The sequence below is a fragment of the Capra hircus genome, chromosome 5 (genome assembly GCF_001704415.2).
Source record: "Capra hircus breed San Clemente chromosome 5, ASM170441v1, whole genome shotgun sequence".
NCBI lineage: Eukaryota > Metazoa > Chordata > Mammalia > Artiodactyla > Bovidae > Capra > Capra hircus.
Window position 1 is genome coordinate 11,787,024 of NC_030812.1, and position 20,079 is coordinate 11,807,102.

The 20,079-nt window shown below is 36.6% G+C and overlaps 1 protein-coding gene and 1 pseudogene across 3 annotated transcripts in view; one reads left to right on the plus strand and one right to left on the minus strand.

Moving 5' to 3' along the window:
• METTL25 (methyltransferase like 25) overlaps positions 1-20,079 on the plus strand; it is a 130,511-nt gene that overhangs the window by 92,764 nt on the left and 17,668 nt on the right. For 2 of the 3 annotated variants that reach the window (XR_001295652.2, XM_013963711.2), the window contains exons 9-12: positions 2,547-2,640; positions 14,008-14,082; positions 14,653-14,724; positions 16,248-16,356. Coding sequence is in view for 2 of the 3 variants with exons in the window: in XM_013963711.2 (XP_013819165.2) it covers positions 2,547-2,640; positions 14,008-14,082; positions 14,653-14,724; positions 16,248-16,340 (334 nt within the window). In the remaining variant the exon portion in view is untranslated. Of the gene's footprint in view, positions 1-2,546; positions 2,641-14,007; positions 14,083-14,652; positions 14,725-16,247; positions 16,443-20,079 lie in introns of those variants that run through there. The other variant, XM_013963710.2, reaches the window with a different exon arrangement.
• LOC108636086 lies at positions 9,051-11,313 on the minus strand (annotated as a pseudogene).

The following is a 20,079-nucleotide window of genomic DNA, read 5'->3' on the forward strand; positions in this document are numbered from 1 at the left end:
GCTGCTAAGTCGCTTCAGTCGTGTCCGACTCTGTGCGACCCCATGGACTGCAGCCTACCAGGCTCCTCTGTCCATGGGATTTTCCAGGCAGGAGTACTGGAGTGGGTTGCCATTGCCTTCTCCTGTAACTGCATAGTGATGAACCAATTCAATTTACTGCTATGGGGGAAAAACACCATTTAATGAGACATGAAGACAAAGCACAAACCTGACTAACGGGACACACGCTGTGGACCACAGCACGGCTATGGCCAGAGCAAGTGGGGGGATGGGGGAAGGGAGGTGGATGGGTAAACTCCAGCCTCGGGGGCAGAAGGGTGGGGGTCTGGATTGGCGACAACTAAGCAGACAACAGGATGAGTCAGGAAATCAAAACCAATGATGAAAGCAGACACAGCATCAGAGAATTCCAACAGCAAGGAAAACATACAGAACTGTTCCTTAACAAATACTCGGAAAGAAATCAAGCATGATTACTGCTAAAAACAGGTCTGAAATAGTACAAATCAACAAGGGATTAAGGGGAAAGTCTTATGCAGCAAATTATTGCTTAAGACACTAAAAGTAATCTAATAATCATGTTGTGAGATTCTGTAACAGTTAAAGGGCAGTGTATTCTGAAAGAAGAAAGTTTAAGATGAGGGCAAATTAAAAGTTTAAATGTTTCTCTTATTTTGAAAGCAATTTGCAATATAAAACCCAGGAAACAAATAAATACCTACACTTGATGAGGACAAAATAAAATTTTAAGTGTTTCTCTTATTTTGAAAGCAATCTGGAACATAAAACCCAGGAAACAAATCAGTACCTACACTTATACTACAATACATTCTCTCTTCAGCTTACAATGGTTAGCACTGACCTGTGAGTATCTTTCCCTTGCTCTTTATCATTTGAAATCAAAGAGCCCAAACGATGCTTCCAATTATGACAAAGCAACATTCATGACAGGAACAAAAACAGCTCACATCATGGCACAGTTCTGAGGATCTTACATGTATTCCCTAATTTAATACTCACAGTGACTTTACCAAATAGGTACTATTAATATCACATTTTTATAAACATGGAGGTGATAGAGTCAGACTAAGCCACACTCTTAGGTACTATGCTCTGCTTTCTCTTTTAAGCTTCTTCATTAGGTAGTAATGGATCCTACACAATAAGAACCAAAATCACTATCTCATGGGAAAGAATTGTTTGCCCTTTTGAATTAAAAATAACTAAAGTTTAAAAACCTTTTTAAGATGAGAAGCAGGGAGTTAATATTGACTTATTTTTCTGGCTACACATTTAATCAATTCAACATACTCATATCTATTATATGATGTCTGTTATATGTTAATATGTATAAGATCTGAGTATTAACACAAAAAGTAACAAAAATTATAATTTCTGCTTCCTGGAACATGTACCTATTCAAATAACTAGTATATCAAAGCAGTTTTTGAGCAGGGAAGTAGTAAATGAAAATATTCTTCTAAGAAAATAACATAATAGAAATGAAGGGACCAACATCAGCTTTAAATTTAGGAAGAAGCTATAATAATTAGAGCCCAAGGTAATAATGAGTGTAATTGAAGTGGCCATCTAGAAATGGAGTTGAAGTTATATATTTGAGATATATTTCACTGAAAGAATTGATGGAGCTTCATGTCTAACTAGAACATAGTGATTAATATTTATACTGCCAAGAGTCAGTGACTCAGAAGTAAAGAATCTGCCTGTAATGCAGGAGAGACAGATTCAATCCCTGGGTTGGGGAGATTCCCTGGAGGAGGAAATGGCAACCCACTCCAGTATTCTTGCCTGGAAAATCCCATGGACAGAGGAGCCTGGCGGACTATAATCCATAGGGTCACAAGGAGTTGGGTGCGACTTAGCACACACATATGAGTAAATGAGCTTTTATTCATTGTTTTTGATACTTACAGGTGGTAAGTTTTGTCTTCTCTTGATTTTTACATTATACTTAAATTGCAACCAAAATTGTGAGACACAGTGTTTCGGCATTGCATTATTTGAATTTCCAACCATCTTGTATTCTGCTTTTAAACTATAATGAAAATCTGCAGGGCACAAATGAAACTAAGTCAGACCTAACTCAGCAGTATATGGTGCTTGCTCAATGGGCTGGCAGTTAGGAAGTTCTCTTGCATGGCTGTTGGATATCACCACTATTAGCAGGTGTTGCCATGAACTATGCATTGTGACGTTGAGCCAGTAAAGCACAATGGAACCTTTGGAAAAGCCTATAGTACCCTTTAAAAATGAGGCTTTTAAAAATATCTGTACTAGGTTTACAACTTTTTTCTCATAATATTATCTTCTACTGTTGTATGCTGGAGGAATTGTCAAAAGCAGATCCTGAATATTCTTTTATAATATGTAAACTAAGTGTTCACAAAAATATTGCTACATTTTTATCACATGTGGAGCTTGTGCAATATGTACAGAAGGTATTTAAAAATATTTCATGATTGAATTTAAAATCATCTATAATTTAAATTGGAAAAACTAAGGAGTGATTCGATTTTGTTTTGCAGTGACCGGCATGTTGGTAAAATTTATTCCAAATCCTCCTCCTTTCCGGATTATGTCAGAAAGTCTCTAAAGAAGCTTGGGTTAGATGAGTCCAAGGTCAGTATATTATTGCCCACTGTTTCATAAGAAACACAAGAACTTCTATGGGGTTATGGATTGAGATAATACAAAATTATTTGCCTTCTACTTTTCTCTTACTTGTGGAAAACATCTAAATTATATTGAAACCAAACTTCAGTTATCTTAATTCCAGTTCACCTTTCCTGTCAATGTGGATAGCTGTTGTATACCTCTACAGTAATTCCCCTTTTAGGTTTATTCAGGTAAAATCTGCTAGTTCTCAAATAAAAATAGACTTAAAGAGCAAGAAAACAGAACAAATGAGAATTGTAAGTAAAGCAGAAGATGATGATTTTAATTTTAAACTGCATGCCTTTAAAGGCTGTGCTGGGCTTAGTCACTCAGTCATGTCCAATTCTTTGTGACCCCATGGACAGTAGCCTGCCAGGCTTCTCTGTCCATGGGGATGCTCCAGGCAAGAATACTGGAGTGGGTTGCCATGTCCTCCTCCAGGGATCTTCCCAACCCAGGGATCATACCCATTTAAAGGCTGTATAAGTCATTAAAATAAAAAAATCTTAAATTCAAAAAGACCCAGCAATCCCACTGCTGGGCATACACACCGAGGAAACCAGAATTGAAAGAGACACATGTACCCCAATGTTCATCGCAGCACTGTTTATAATAGCCAGGACATGGAAACAACCTAGATGTCCATCAGCAGATGAATGGATAAGAAAGCTGTGGTACATATACACAATGGAGTATTACTCAGCCGTTAAAAAGAATTCATTTGAATCAGTTCTAATGAGGTGGATGAAACTGGAGCCGATTATACAGAGTGAAGTAAGCCAGAAAGAAAAACACCAATACAGTATACTAACACATATATATGGAATTTAGAAAGATGGCAATCCTGTATGCAAGACAGGAAAAAAGACACAGCTGTGTATAACGGACTTTTGGACTCAGAGGGAGAGGGAGAGGATGGGATGATTTGGGAGAATGGCATTCTAACATGTATAATATCATGTAAGAATTGAATCGCCAGTCTATGTCTGACGCAGGATACAGCATGCTTGGGGCTGGTGCATGGGGATGACCCAGAGAGATGTTATGGGGAGGGAGGTGGGAGGGGGGTTCATGTTGGGAATGCATGTAAGAATTAAAGATTTTAAAATTTAAAAAATAATAATAATAAAAATAAAAATAAATAAATAAATAAAATAAAAAATAAAAAAGTCTTCGAATGAGAGAATCCTGGAAAGTTGTAACATCATAGGTGGCCCAAGGAAATAATTAAGAACATATTGTTGAAGACAAAAAAGTAAGCTGATAGACTGATGGTAATAAATACTCTAACACTGAGAAAAAAGTAACATGATTCAGTAGAGTTATTAAAATATTAAGTTGAACCTGGATCACTTTGGTATTGATTGTAAATTGAAATCAAGAATGAAATAGGTGGTGAAGGAATGAAATGGATTTCTTAACGGAAAAAAAATTATACAGATATGGTTAAGTTATATCAAAGCTAAAGGATATTATTATTTTTTATACCAATTATACATTTGCTCTGCGGTTGTTTATTACTTAAAATGATTAGACCGGTACAGTCACTTTTGGCCTCTATAAAATAGCTATTAAAAAGCATTTCAAATTTATAGGATTCAAGAAAAATTAAATGAATTAATATACATAAAACACTGAATACAATGTTTGTACATAGCAAGTACTTAACTAAATAATACTAGTTTTTATTCTACCTTTTGTATATGTACTGCTTATAATAATGCAATTAATGTGACTTCTATATTTTTATTGTCACCAAAATGAAGATCCTTCTAGTTTTACATAATAAGAACATAAAATAACACTGTTATACTAGTTATTTTATTTCTGTTTTTGGTTTTTTTAAATATATTTTTAACCAACCAGTCTTTCTTCATCAGTCTTAATTAGTGCATATATTTATTTCACTTCAATTCCACTTCTTACAGTAACATTAAAAATATAAACTTAAGCATAATTTTTACAAATATTATTTTACTTAAAAATGCTTTATCGTTTGCCAGAAATCCAGATAAAATGTCACTTATTTTTTCTGATGGCTTTCTCTTCCCAGGTTTGTCTTTAATAATAAACATAGTAAATGTCTCTTAGTATGCTTATTATATTACTGATTAAAATATTATTAATTGACAATATTTACTAAGCTTCCCTTGTGGTTCAAACAGTAAAGAATCTGATTGCAGTGCAGAAGACCTGGGTTTGATCCCCAGGTCTGGAAGATCCCCTGGAGAATGCAATGGCAACCCACTCCAGTATTCTTGCCTGGAGAATTCCATGGATAGAGGAGCCTAGCAGTCTTGAGTCCATGGAGTCACAGAGTCAGACACGACTGAGCGACTAACACACATTTACTGAGGACTTACTATGTGTTAATTATTATGCCATAAACATCAATATCTCATTTACTCTTCCCTAAAACTCTTATGTCAGATACTTATTATGCCCAATGTAATGATCTGGAAAGAGCGCATCAGAGAAAGGCAAGTCATTTTCCCCTGGTTGAAGGGTCAGAGCCGAAACTTGCACACAGCTTCAGCTTCCATCAGAACCTCCACTGTCAGCCACCACTGTGCTAAGAAGTATAATTAAAAACAAAAGGAAAAAGACTAATGTAGATAAGTATCACCATAAAAAGATCACTCTTAAATGACTGTCTTTCTTAGTTATTAAAAGGTAATAATAGGACTTGCTGATTTTTCTCTTAAAACTGTTTAAGCTCATTTACAGACAAATGTGTTGAATAAAATATGTGAGGAAAAGAAAAGGGATGAGAAGCCCACACTGGAAGGAGAAGAACGTATAGAATATAATAAGATGTTTGAAAGGTAGTGGTGTGAGAGGAAGCAAATAGATGAGTATGTGTTTTGAGGATTTTTTGTTTTAATTGTGATGGGAGACAAATTAAGAGAATTGTCTATCAGGCGAGAGTAGTTGGAAATAGGATAACTTATTAAAACTGAACTTACATTTGTGATCTAATACAAAATCCTATTGTTTTTCTCTCACATCATGAAGTATCAGTGCTAAAATGAAAGTCTTGACCACATGCATGATAAAAAGATATGAGTAGTTTTATTTTTTAAATGACATTAATTTTCATGTGAGATTCTAATTCTAAAAAGTATCAAAATCACTTAAATTTAAAATGTTAGATACAGCAAATTATTTAAAAGATCTTTAACCAAATTTTTAATCATTTATTAACAAATGTATATATAATATAAATATAATTATATTTACATATAATTGAAAATGTGGTGATTGCTGTTGATGTGTCTCTGATCTCTCAAAGCACATCTCTTCATAGTCAAAACTGCATAATTAGGTAAAGTGCCTAGAAAATCTCCTAGCATGCTCTGATACTTTCTTAGTCACAAGAAACCGTGTAAACCTGTGGAAAGACAAAGAATAGTCCCAGACGAAACATCATTCCAAAGGAGACTAGAACAGCATGTGCTGATATATAAGTGGCCCATACACAGCAGAAAATATTAATCCGTAAGTCCTGCAGTCAGTTGTGATACACAGCATTGGACGTTTTCTCTTAGAGCAGGACTTCTTAAACTCAGTGCATCTGGGTAATTCTTCGTTGTGGAGAGCTAACTTGTGTGTTGTAGGATGTTTAACATCCTTGGCCTCTGCCCACTAGGTGTCAGCAATAGCACCCTAATGGTAGCAATCAAAAATAATTTTTTAAAAAAATCTCCAGGCATAGGCACAGATGTCTTGGGGGTCAAAATCACCCTTGCTTGAAATCTGCTGTCTTCAAGCATTTGTCATTTTAACGATATTAGCATTCTTATTGTAAACCCCCTATTATCTTAAAATGCCACTTTATACAAAGAAATATAGAGTGTGGAAGATGGGAAAAGTAGTGATTCTGTTCTTAGATTTTGAAGACTTTTTATCAAAATGATCTCCTCCTTGATCTTTAATTTTATATAGGTTTAACCGCTTAATAGTGATATTGTTTCAATCCTGCATAAGATATAATTCTGTTTAAGAAGAATATTTCAATTTCACAGTAAAGCCAAGCCTACAATAAATGGTGTGGAGCATGAGCTACTTTACATCAGCAAGAATACTGTTTATAATAGATGGACTTCTTAGAATGAAATTTTATAGTACAATTCTTTGTAATTTAGTAAAGCACAATTACTTCTTTGTAAATTGTTTTTATAGAACTTTATGAAAGTCCAAAATAACAAAATCCTAGTAATTAACTTTACCTTGACCTTCAAAACAGTTTGGTATTTTCAAATTTTGTCTTCTGTCCCAAACTTTAGTATCTCTCCACATTTTAGAAAACCTCCAAAACTCTCTTTAAGGTTTCATATTATCTTCATGGTCCACAGCATTTAGTTTTGTGTTTTGTTTTGTTTTTTTTTTTTTTGCATTGCTTTTCTCTCTTTCTCCTTCCACATACATGTAGTGCACACACACAGAGCATGAGAGTACACACACACACATAAAATTTTAAAGCATCCGATTTTAAAAGCAACGAAACTACTGTTGTTTCCTAGAGAAAGAGTGAGCTGGATCATTTGTCCGTAAGAAAAGAAAAGAAAAGGAATTTATGTTCTAGAGCTTTTGTGTGTGTGTTATGTACAAATAGAAAAGCGAAAGTCAAAGTCACTCAGTTGTGTCCAACTCTTTTCAGCCCCATGGACTGTAGCCTGCCACACTCCTCTGTCTGTGGAATTCTCCAGGCAAGAATACTGAAGTGGGTTGCCATTTCCTTCTCCAGGGGATCTTCCCAACCTGGGGATCAAACCCAGGTTTCCTGCATTGCAGGCAGACTCTTTACTGTCTGAGCCACCAAGGAAGCTCATATACATATAATGAATATTCAAATAATGTTACTCCCAGATATTGAGAATGAAATAGACAATAAAAGTGGTGATTTAATGGGGTGGATGCATGCTTTTGAATGGACTAAGTTGAAAAATCACTAAAATTTAGAACCTTAGTGGAAGTTGGCAGAGGATAAGTCAGAAAATTATCCTTAAATATTTCTCCAGAACAGGCCGGCAATAGCAAAATTTTTGAGACCACAATCATTTAGTTATTCATCAGCAAATATTTACTTTGAAGAATTTCCAATGTGCCAAGAACCATGGAAACTCTGGAGCTACAAAGATAATTAAGACATGACCCATGAGAAAAGAAAACAAGTAATTACAGCATTAACTTACAGTAATAGATACATATATAAAGTGTGTATATGCCTGGAGTGACTCACTCTGCCTGTGAAGATTTTACGGAGGACATTGATGCCTTAGCTTGGTCTTGAAGGATGTGTAAGAATGTATTAAGCAAACAAGATGGGCAGGTAGTGAGCAAGGAACTCATTTCAAATGTGTGTGGTGGGGAGCATAGCTTGTGCAAAACCACAGAGATGTAAGAAACATGATTCTGGACTCAGCACAGTTGAAGCATAAAGCAGGTGGAGGAGGCAGTGGTGAGAGGTGAGGCCAAAGAACCAGGCGATGTGGAGAGACCAAGTAAACTTACCTTCGGACATTAGATCAGAGATGAATCGGTAGTAATTGTAATGACTAAGTGGTTTAAATACAAGTGGGAAGGCAACCACAAATGCAAGAAGCTCGTTAACTTTCCTGTAGTGATATTCAGTCGTCCCTTGGTATCCTTGGGGAATTGGTTCCAGAACCCCCCACAGATAACAAAATACCAAAGGTGCTCAAGTCCCTTATATAAAACGGTGGAGTACAGGCAGCCCTCTGTATCTGTGGGTTCTACATCTGTGGATACTGAGGACTGACTGCTTATAAATGATCCACAGTAAATGAGGTCCTCTGACCCTAAAGAAGCAGTCAATTCCTGATACAATTTAAATATATAGGTAGCCTGTTATCTTTGGTGATGACATGTGCATTATTCCCAGAAATATTTCCTGCTGCTTTTTGCAACCATTGTAGTAACACAGGGCTTCTCTGGTTCCTCAGACAGTAAAGAATCTGCCTACAATGCAGGAGGCCTGGGTTCTATCCCTGGGTCTGGAAGATCCCCTGGAGAAGGGAACGACTACCCACTCTAGTATTCTTTCCTGGAGAATTCCATGGACAGAGGAGCCTGGCAGGCTACAGTCCATGGGGTCAAAAAGAGTCAGACACAACTGAGCAACTAAGCACGCACACATAATAACGCAGAGCTACCTCAGATTGTGGGTTCTATTCCAAAGCACTGCAATAAAGTGAGTATTTCAATAAACCAAGTCACATGAAGTTTTTGGTTTCCAAGTGCATACAGAAGTTGTGTTTACAGCATACTATAGTCTGTTATGTGTGCAATAGCATTGTGTTTAAAAAGCAATGTACATGCCTTACTCAAGAATATTTTATTGCTGAAAACTACTAGCCATCATCTGAGCCTTCAGCCAGTCATAATCTTTCTCCTGGTGGAGAGTCTTGTCTCAGAGTTGATGGCTGCTGACTGATGGCGGTGGTGGTTGCTGAAGTTGGGGTGGCTGTGGCAGTTTCGTAAAATAAGACAACAGTAAAGTTGGCTGACTTTTCCTTTCACGAATGATTTCTCTAACAATGCAGTGCTTTTTGATAGCATTTTACCCACAGAACAGCTTTCAAAATTGGAGTCAAATGTCTCAAACTTTGCTTTATCAACTAAATTTGTGTAATATTATGAATCCGTTGTTGTCATTTCAACAATCAACACAGCATCTTCGCCAGGAGTAAATCCCATCTCGAGAAAGCACTTTGCTCATGCATAAGAAACAACTCATCTGTAAAAGCTTTATCATGAGGGTTCAGTAATTCAGTCACATCTTTAGGCTCCACTTCCAATTCTTGTTCTCTTGTTATTTCTACCGCATCTGCAGTTACTTCCTCCACTCAGGTTTGAACGCCTCGAAACCATCTATGAGAGTTGGAATCAGCTTCCTCCAGGCTCCTGTTAATGTTGTTATTTTGACATGCTTCCATGAATCATGAATGTTCTTAGATCTAGAATAGTGAATACTTTCCAGAATGTTTTCAATTTACTTTGCCCAGATCCATCAGATGAATCACTATTTATGGCAGCTATACCCTTACAAAATGTATTTCTTAAATAATAAGACTTGAAAGTCGAAATTACTGCTTGATCTATGGGCTGCAGAATGGATGTTGTGTTAGCAGTCATGAAAATAACATTTTCGTCTTGTGCATCTCCATGAGAGCTCTTGAGTGACCAGGTGCTTTGTCAGTGAGTAGTGATATTTTGAAAAGAATCTTTTTTTTTTCTGATCAGTAGATCTCAACAATAGTCTTAAAATATTCAGTGAACCATGCTGTAAACAGATGTGCTAACATCCAGACTCTGTTGTTCCATTTGCAGAGCACAAGCAGAGTAGATTTAGCATTATTCTTGAGGACCCTAGGAATTTGGAGATGGTAAATTAGGTTGACTTCAAAGTCCCCAGCTATGTTAGCCCCTATCTGACAAGAGATTTCAGCCTGTCCTTTTGAAGCTTTAAAGCCAAGCACTGAATTCTCTTTAGCTATGAAATTGCTAGATGGCATCTTCTTCTAGTAGAAGGATGTTTCATTTACCCTGAAAGTCTGTTGTTTGGTGCAATTATCTTAGCTAGATCTTCTGGATAACTTACTATAGCTTCTGCATCACTGCTTGTTGCTTCATCTTGCTCTTTTATGTTGTAGAGATGACTTCTCTCCTTGAACCTCATGAATCTGCCTCTGCTAGCTTCAGACTTTTCTTCTGCAGCTTCCTCATCTCTCTCAACCTTCGTAAAATTGAAGAAAGTTATGGCCTTGCTCTGGATTAGACTTTGGCTTAAGGGAATGTTGTGGTTGGTTTTATCTTCTATCCAGACCACTACAGCTTTCTCAGTCAGCAGTAAGACTTCATTTTCACATCATTCATGTGTTCCATGGAGTAGCACTTCTAACTGAAGTTTTCCATTGCGTTCTCAACGTGGTACCACATCCACCCACCTTGAGTTCTAGCCAAGGGTGTATCAGCAGCCTCAGCCCTACCATCTACTGATGAAAAGAAGGTCAGTTGCTAATCTGTCTTCTGATCAGGTAGTGTGTGGGGAGGATCTCTGAACAATTGTATATCTCTTATCCATTCATCTGGCCCATTCCCCATGGAGTTGAAATATGGCCCACCTTTGCTTATCTGGGCCCCCATATATAGATCTATAAAAAGACAATTTTAATAAATAATGTAGGAAAAGAGACAAATCAGCCAAGGCAAGGGGAGAAGGGGGCAACAGAGGATGAGACGGTTGGATCGCATCACCAACTCAATGGACGTGAGTTTGAGCAAACTCTGGGAGATGGTGAAGGACAGGGAAGCCTGGCTTGCTGCAGGTCATGGGGTCACAAAGAGTCGGGCATGACATAGCAACTGAATAAGAACAATGTCAGCCAAGTACTCGAGATCCATATCAACAGTGATAGATCATACTGATAGTAAATACCCTGGATATTATATGAGGAATATGATACTTTACATCTGTAGTCTTCCTCTCAAAATCTATAGTCCCAGTCTAATTATGAGGAAAACTGTTCCCAGTGATGGAATATCATACAAAATGCTTGACTAGGGCTCCTGAGCAATGTCAAGGTCATCAAAAACTAGGCAAGTCTGTCCATACCAACTGGACTATTGGAGTTTAAAATGCAAAAAAAAAAAATTGTAAGAAAAGTAAGGGAAAAAACCTAAAGCCCCTTGATGTGACCTCTCATTTGCTGTCTCTCACCTAGTTTCTCTTTAAGACTGGATATCTCCCTAAACATAAACCACAGACCACTGAGCTAGGGCCCCATTATGCAGCTTAGCTAATATTAGTCCCTTTTTCTGGAGTCTTGGAGATGGGCAGCAAGGAGCAATGGAATTCATGACCAAAGCTCCCAGCTGGCATTCAGTGTGCACTTCAACTTGTAAGTTGCCATGGATGTTCTTGCCTACACCAAGCACCTCCTCAATTATGACGTCTTCTTTATCTCTAAGATGTTTGCCCTGTCTTGGCTCTTACTGGGTTTAACTACGGTAATGTCCTCAGTAAAATAAGACCATGCATATATGTATGTTACCGATTCATCCTAGAACTAAACAGTGTCTTCATAAAATTTCCATAGATTCTCTGATCTAGTCTTATGAGACTGATAGGTGAGCATTTTATTGGAAAAGTTGGTTAAAGCATGAAATCATATCTTAAACACTGAATTTTTCACTTAGAAACATTAATATAATTGTATCCACCAAGCATTTGGTAGAAGAAGAAGGCCATTTATTTTGTTTCTTGCACACAGCTTTGCATATAGTTTCTCTAGTTAGATTTCTACCGTAACTTCTGTCCATCAAACCTCTATAATGCATAGTTTATAGTATCCAGCTTTGGAGTATTCAAAGTAAGGCAAAAGATATCCATTTTTTTTAAATAGGAAAGTAAAGATGATAGTCTCATCTTTTCTCTTCAAAATCACACAAAAGCAACAAATGGAAAGAGAAACAGAAATACAGACTCCTTTTTGACAAAACCAAAAAGGCTGCTTAATCTCGAACCATGTGTATTATGAAGTTCAGTGAAGGTAAAGAGGGATACAGAGTGATGTCGAGAGAAATTGCCTGGACTTGCAGATCACCAGCACAGCCAACAGTACAGTACTTTAAGGCAGCATATCCTGAGGGGCAAAATCAACAATCCCTAGTTTGAAACAAAACCACTTTATGTCCAGGGTGGTACTTCTCAATTTGACATAAAGGAGACGCAGAATACTGTAGAACCCAAGGAATCACACTGAAAAACCGTGTTTATAGGAAGCAGTATGCTGATGAGGCAGGACTGAAAAAAAGGTTGTGAGTTCTGAGTTGTTTTGTAACTGCTAATCTCACATGACAGGACAGAAGTAAAGACTAAAGGCTGTGATTCAAACACATTCATAATTTTTCGAGGTGAGTTTTGCTGGCCTGAAGTTCAGGCCTAGACTTAGTCCAATATACTCTACTGTAAAAATGTGATTCAGGAGGCACTCATTCAGTCCAAAGATGAGCAAAATAAGGGCTGGAGAGAAAGCCATAATCTTGGGTTCTTTACCAAAGAGGAGATATTAATATTTTCTGGACGGCCACACGAGAAATTGGATGAGATAAAGCCTTGCTTTTCACTGTTAGATACCTTTTTGTATTTTGTTTTTAATTCAAAAGAAATTTCATGTAATAGAAAAAGAGTGCGGTCTTTAAAAACATATTTATACATTTGCAAAGAGATCTGAATACAAGTCCTTTCAGATTTTAGACTCTTTATTCAGGGTGTCATTTGTCTTGACTACATATGCATACATGCTAAGTCGCTTCAGTCGTGCCTGACTCTTTGCAACCCTGTGGACCATAACCCACCAGGCTCCTCTGCCCATCGTATTCTCTAAGCAGGAATACTGGAGTGGGTTGCGATGCCCTCCTCCAGGTGATCTTCCCAACCCAGGGATCGAGCCTGCTTGTCTTATGACCCCTGCGTTGGCAGGCAGGTTCTTCACCACTAGTGACACCTGGGAAACCCCTCGATCATATATAAATTGACAGCAGTTTCTTCTGGTGACATTCCTTTATCAAGCCTTTCACAAAGACGTTCAACATATAAAGAAACTTTTCCTCTTGCATCTATATTTTATTGATTTTTTAATATTTATATCATGTCATTATAATGTACCTGTAATTAAAAAGTTTAGGAACAAATACACTTAATGCCATAGGCATAAAGCTCAACTGGTGAGAACAGAACATGTATTAATAAATTATCTACAAAGTGGCCTACTAACCACAAGGATTCAGTGTACCATGGGTATCATGTTTTAGAGAAAAAACAGAAGGCAGTGCTTGTTGATGGATTGGTTAAGTATTGTTAGAAGAAATTATGTTTAATATGACTATGTCTTTACTATATTCCTTTTGCCTTTTCGTTATTCTCTATATTTTTTAGATATATTGTTTAAATTTTAGTTATATTTGAAAACTGTTTATTAAGCTCCTACCTACTGTGTACGCCAAATGTAGAAACAAGTGAAGGTAAATATTTCATTACTACTTGTTGAAATCAAAGTTAATAGGATCTTATTATTGATTTTACTTATGATATGCTGAATAACCTATATTGATGCAGAAGATTTAAATGAAAAAATTTAGTTAAATTGACTTGCTTCATGAACATCATTAGAGCACTTCAAACACATAAGATTGCTTTGAATTATTATGTTTGTTTTACTTTAGGGTACATCTGAATAGGGAAAAATATATATATATTTTTTTAACTGTTACTAAATTTATTATTGTTGTTGTTTTATCTTGAAGCTGCCAGAAAAAATTATAATGGACTACTACGAGAAATATAAACCTAGAATGAATGAACTGGAGGCTTTTAATATGGTAAGTCTCAGAATTAAACATATTAAATTGAATATGTTGCTAGACTTGAGTGGGATCCTATTAAATTTTTTTTTTATGGGGCCAACCAATCTATGTTGTTTTTCTCTTAATGTAGAAAAGCTGTTTTGGATCATTTCCTATTTTAGAACTATATTAGGCGTCAGTACCGTAATAAAGAGAACACATGGCAGATTTCTCTTAAAGTGTATTAGAAATGCATGGCAAGAAGTTTTAGAGTTCTTTGAACACATATTGGTCTCAATGCAATTATTTCACAAGCATTCCTTTTAATGAATTTCATTCTTAGTACCCCTTTAAAAGCTTTCTATCACATATATATGATTGCTTTTGGATTCCATCCCAAAGTCACTCAAAGGATATTCTTCTCCTTTAACTATTAAAAGAAGAACTTTTGATCTCTGAAGTACTTATTTTCTGAAGATGTACAATGGATATTGGAGATTTGGCCTTATGCAAGTTTCTGTGTATATATTTTCTTAAATGTAAGTGTGAAGTTAGTATTTTTGTTTGTTTTAAAGTACCACTGTGCTATCTTATTCTTTCTTTTAGTTGAAAGTTGTTCTAGCTCCTTGCATAGAGACATTGATTCTTCTGGATCGACTTTGCTACCTGAAAGAGCAGGTATATTATGTTCATTTTAAATGCATAACAAGTATCTTTATTAAATCCAGTAATATCAATCTGCTTATCACTACAATAACTTCCATTCACATAGCTAGTAAGATGATTTTTCTTGTTCTATTTTCCAAGTTGAAATAGTCTTTCCATCTCTTTTGAAACAAAAGCGTATGTACAACAGATGTTTCCCCAAAAAGTGCTATAATAAAGTGTACATTCTTTTAATTGTATAGTAATTACTATGCAGTAGGCAGTGCACACAGCCCTCATGTGTGACAGACCGTGTAGCTAGGACATCAGCAGAAAGGATATCATTTATATGTTTCACTTTGCAAGAATCAGTTTTTAATTCATTGTTGAATTTGGGGACATATGTACTCCACAGTACAGAAATTTCTTTCTAATTGCTTCTGTTTTCTCAGTCTTACTTGTTTTATCTATGTTGAATGACTAGAAAAATGATTTTGTGATTTATCTTTGGGGAAAATGTGTTTTTCAGATTCTAGTCTAAGCTGTAATCAAAATTAGGTTTTTGAGCTGTTTAATCCCATTTATAGATTCAGCCTTATGTTTTCGCTATAAGCTCTTTAATTTAATATTTCTTTTATCATATGAAGAGCTTTACTTCTTTTCAGCAAGCTACCTGGAACAAGTGGATTTTAGTAAATGATATTTTCACAGAGAAAAGCAGTTTTTAAATATTTGGATAATTACATACTTTGCTAAGCTACTAACTAACGCAAAATTACTGGAAACTTTTGCTTTTCACCTTGGTAGTTCACAGAATCAGGCTTATTTTACTAGGTACTCATCATTTTCCTTTTCAAAACAATTTCCAGTGACCTAAATAAAGTAGGTAGGCATAGCAGTACGTCCCGAGTTTCACTGGTAACGCAGCGATAGAAAGCCTGTGGTTGTTCGTTTGATATTTGAAATGATATTACGGTTATAAAAGTAATACACAGTTAATGTTAGAAAATTTTAAGTGAAGAATATCAAAAAGAAAGTTGGAAGTAACTATAACCTCACCTTTCAGCATTAGCTCTTGAATTATTATGTTTTCAAGAGCTTTTAATATACGTATGTTGCTTGTGTATGTATGAGCACGTTATTTCTACTTTAATTAAAAATGGAATCAAATTATAAATACAGCTTCTCATCTAATTTGTTTCATTTTTTTACTTGGATTTTTTCTGTCTCATTAAATGCATTAAAGAAGCTGAATTATGTTTCACCATATAATTTATTTGAGCGATACCCAGTTGTCTCTAGCCACTTTCACTGTTTCCAGTTGTAACAAGGAGCAGCCTGGTGTTTCACTCCCTACGTACATCTTTAATTATTTCCTCAACATAAAGTCCTGAAGGTGAAATTTTAATTTAGAATTTTATTCTAAATTAAATTAATGAATTAAATTTGTTAATTTTCTTCAACAAAGAGCTCTCATATTCTAGTGTATCGTCTAACATCTCTCATTTGTATCTTCAACAAAGAGTTGTCTATTTAAATCACTTATCAATTTACAGGATGAGATCATGTGGTCTGCGCTTGTGAGGTTGTTTGATCCTGTGAAATCTCCCAGGTGTTATGCCATTATTGCCCTGAAGAAGCAGCAATGATTTCAACTGAAGCAAGGTATTAGCTATATCTGTTTGTGGAATCTTTTGCTAATTTTGTTTTTCTAAACATTAATACAATGTTATATAAATATTTGAAAAACATTGTTATATATCTTAAATAGATAATAAAACAATAGCTAAAGCAGAATGCCTTAATCCATTTCCATTGTCAACGCATACATTAATAAATTTTTTAATATAAATTTATTTTAATTGTAGGCTAATTACTTTACAATATTGTATTGGTTTTGCCATACATCAACATGAATCCGCCATGGGTGTACACGTATTCCCCATCCTGAACCCCCTTCCCACCTCATGAAAATATTAGAAAAGGATTGACCTACATTTCTGAATTAGTATGTCCCTGGGGCTGCTGCTGCTGCAAAGTCACTTCAGTCATGTCTGACTCTGTGTGACCCCATAGACGTCAGCCCACCAGACTCCCCTGTCCCTGGGATTCTCCAGGCAATAACACTGGAGTGGGTTGCCATTTCCTTCTCCAGTGCGTGAAAGTGAAAAGTGAAAGTGAAGTCTCTCAGCCGTGTCCGGCTCTTAGCGACCCCATGGACTGCAGCCCACCAGGCTCCTCCGCCCAAGGGATTTTCCAGGCAAGAATACTGGCGTGGGGTGCCATTGCCTTCTCCAAGTACGTCCCTAGGCCATTATAATCTGGGCCTTGTTTCCTGTTCAATATTAGAGACTTCTGCTATTTACTGCATATCATATTTTGATGTTTTACTGACTTAACATATGAAAGGTATAGTTATACTTACAGTAAAACTAGTTGGTCCTGAAGATCATTAGTGGTTTCTTTCACATTTTGAAAGGATTTTTCGTATTATCAGGAAGGAAAAAGTCATGCTTAAATAAATACCCAGGGAACAGGCCAGATATTAAAAGTCCTTAATATAAAGAATATTTTATACTCTGTTTTAGTCTAAATTAGATGAGGAAGTATTCTGTGTCCTTAAAGGAATATGCTTCTTGTAATTGAGATATTCCCCTTAAGGATTCTTTTTTTTTAATTAATTTATTTTAATTGGAGGCTAATTATTTACATTATTGTGCTGACTCTTGCCATACATTGACATGAATCAGCCACAGGTATATATGTGTCCCCCCATCCTGAACCCCACCCACCCACCTTCCTCCCTACCCCATCCCTCTGGGTTGTCCTAGAGCGTTGGCTTTGGGTGCCCCGCTTCATGCATCGAACTTGCACTGGTCATCCGTTTTACAAATGGTAATATACATGTTTCAGTGCTATTCTGTCAAATCATCCCACCCTCGCCTTCTCCCACAGAGTCCAAAAGTCTGTTCTTTACTCACTTTAAGGATTCTTGGGGCTTTGCATCTTACAAAAATAAATGATGAGTTGGCACTTAAGGAATCATCTGGTGCTGTGTAAAAAGTCAGACTAGGAAAAGCAGGAGTGAATAGGAGAAGACTAGTACTCTGCTCAGAGTGGTGCAGAGTCCTTTCATTAGCAGAAAACTTGAGGTTTCTGATTTGCACAGAAGTGGACAGGTGGGGGAAAAAAAGACTGTATAAAATTTTTCCAGGAGAAAGAGTAACTGCTTTCTTAAATTTTAGAATCTATCCACAGGTGAGAATAACTTTTTGCTTTGGGTTGTGATACTGAGTTTGTAGCTAGTATATATGTGAAAAGATCCTGATGCTGGGAAATAAATGTGAAAATACCCTGGTGTAGTATATATGTGTGTATATATACTATATATATGTGTGTGTGTACACATATGTACTTGTGTATATGTATATACACATATATACATATATATAATACATATACATGTATAGGTATATATGTAAAAAGACCCAGTATATATTAGAAAAGACCCTGATGCTGGGAAAGATTGAAAGCAGGAGAAAAAGGAGATGACAGAGGACGAGATGGTTGGATGGTATCACCAACTTGATGGACATGAGTTTGAGCAGGCTCCAGGAGATGGTGAAGGACAGGAAAGCCTGGCATGCTGCAGTCCATGGGATTGCAAAGGGTCAGACATGACTGAACAGCAACAGCAATATATGTGAATGGTCAGGTGCTTGGTGTACTGAGTAAGATACTGGGAAAATTAGCCATTTTTCAAGCTCTTTATGCTGAGAGTTTTGAACATGTACAGAAGTGGAGAATAGATTATAATAAATCCCCATGTACTTATCACAGACTTCAATAATTAGAAGCATTTACCAATCTCGTTTCATCAGTACACACATGAGCATGCACACATACACACTTGTCACATGTACCCACCTTCCATGGAGAATTTTAAGGCAGATCTCAGGCAACTTGTCATTTTACCTAAATACTTCAGTGTATATTTCTAAGTTAAGGATTTTTTTCCCATAGTAATCTATCACTTTCATCAAGAGGCTTTTTAGTTCCTCTTCACTTTCTGCCATAAGGGTGGTGTCATCTGCATATCTGAGGTGATTGATATTTCTCCCAGCAATCTTGATTCCAGCTTGTGCTTCTTGCAGCCCAGCGTTTCTCATGATGTACTCTGCATAGAAGTTAAAGAAGCAGGGTGACAATATACAGCCTTGACGTACTCCTTTTCCTATTTGGAACCAGTGTGTTGTTCCATGTCCAGTTCTAACTGTTACTTCCTGACCTGCATATAGGTTTCTCAAGAGGCAGGTCAAGTGGTCTGGTATTCCCATCTCTTTCAGAATTTTCGACAGTTTATTGTGATGCACACAGTCAAAGCAGAAATAGATGTTTATGGATGTGAGAGTTGGACTGTGAAGAAAGCTGAGCGCTGAAGAATGGATGCTTTTGAACTGTGGTGTTGGAGAAGACTCTTGAGAGTCCCTTGGACTGCAAGGAGATCCAACCAGTCCATCCTAAAGGAGATCAGCCCTGGGATTTCTTTGGAGGGAATGATGCTGAAGCTGAAACTCCAGTACTTTGGCCACCTCATGCGAAGAGTTGACTCATTGGAAAGGACTCTGATGCTGGCAGGGATTGGGGGCAGGAGGAGAAGGGGACAACAGAGGATGAGATGGCTGGATGGCATCACTGACTTGATGGACGTGAGTCTGAGTGAACTCCAGGAGTTGGTGATGGACAGGGAGGCTTGGTATGCTGTGATTCATGGGGTCGCAGAGTCAGACACAACTGAGCGACTGAACTGAACTGAATCTATCACTTGTCCTCATTCACATTTCCATGATTGGCTCCAAATGTCTTTGCATATTAATACCTCAGTTGGTCCAGTTCAGAATCTAAGCAGGGTTCACACGTTTGCATCTGATTGATGTGTGTCTTTAGGTTACTTTTTTATTCTCTTTCCTCATGTTGTTTCCTATATGAGTAGCTTTCTCAGGAGCAGAAAACCTTTCCAGGCTACTTTCGTTCCTTTCATAATTGTACTTCTATGTAAAATTTTAAACTTTTTTCTAAAGTTCAAATATTCATATAACATTCATTCCTCCTTATAATAAAGAAAAAAGAGGAACCTTATATGGGTAAATCTCTGTTTAGTATTACAAATGTTTTAATACCAAGGAAACTAGTAACTTCCCAGTGTTTTAAAACATTGTCATAAATTTCATTAACCAATGAAGACTTCCCATTTTTTAGTAATCAGAGAGAAATGAGAGATATCAGCATCAAATTAGCATGGGATGATCTGTACGATCACACTGAGATAAGATGTCAGCAAAGAGAAAAGAAATATGATATTTTGGTAGGACTTTATGCACATGAATC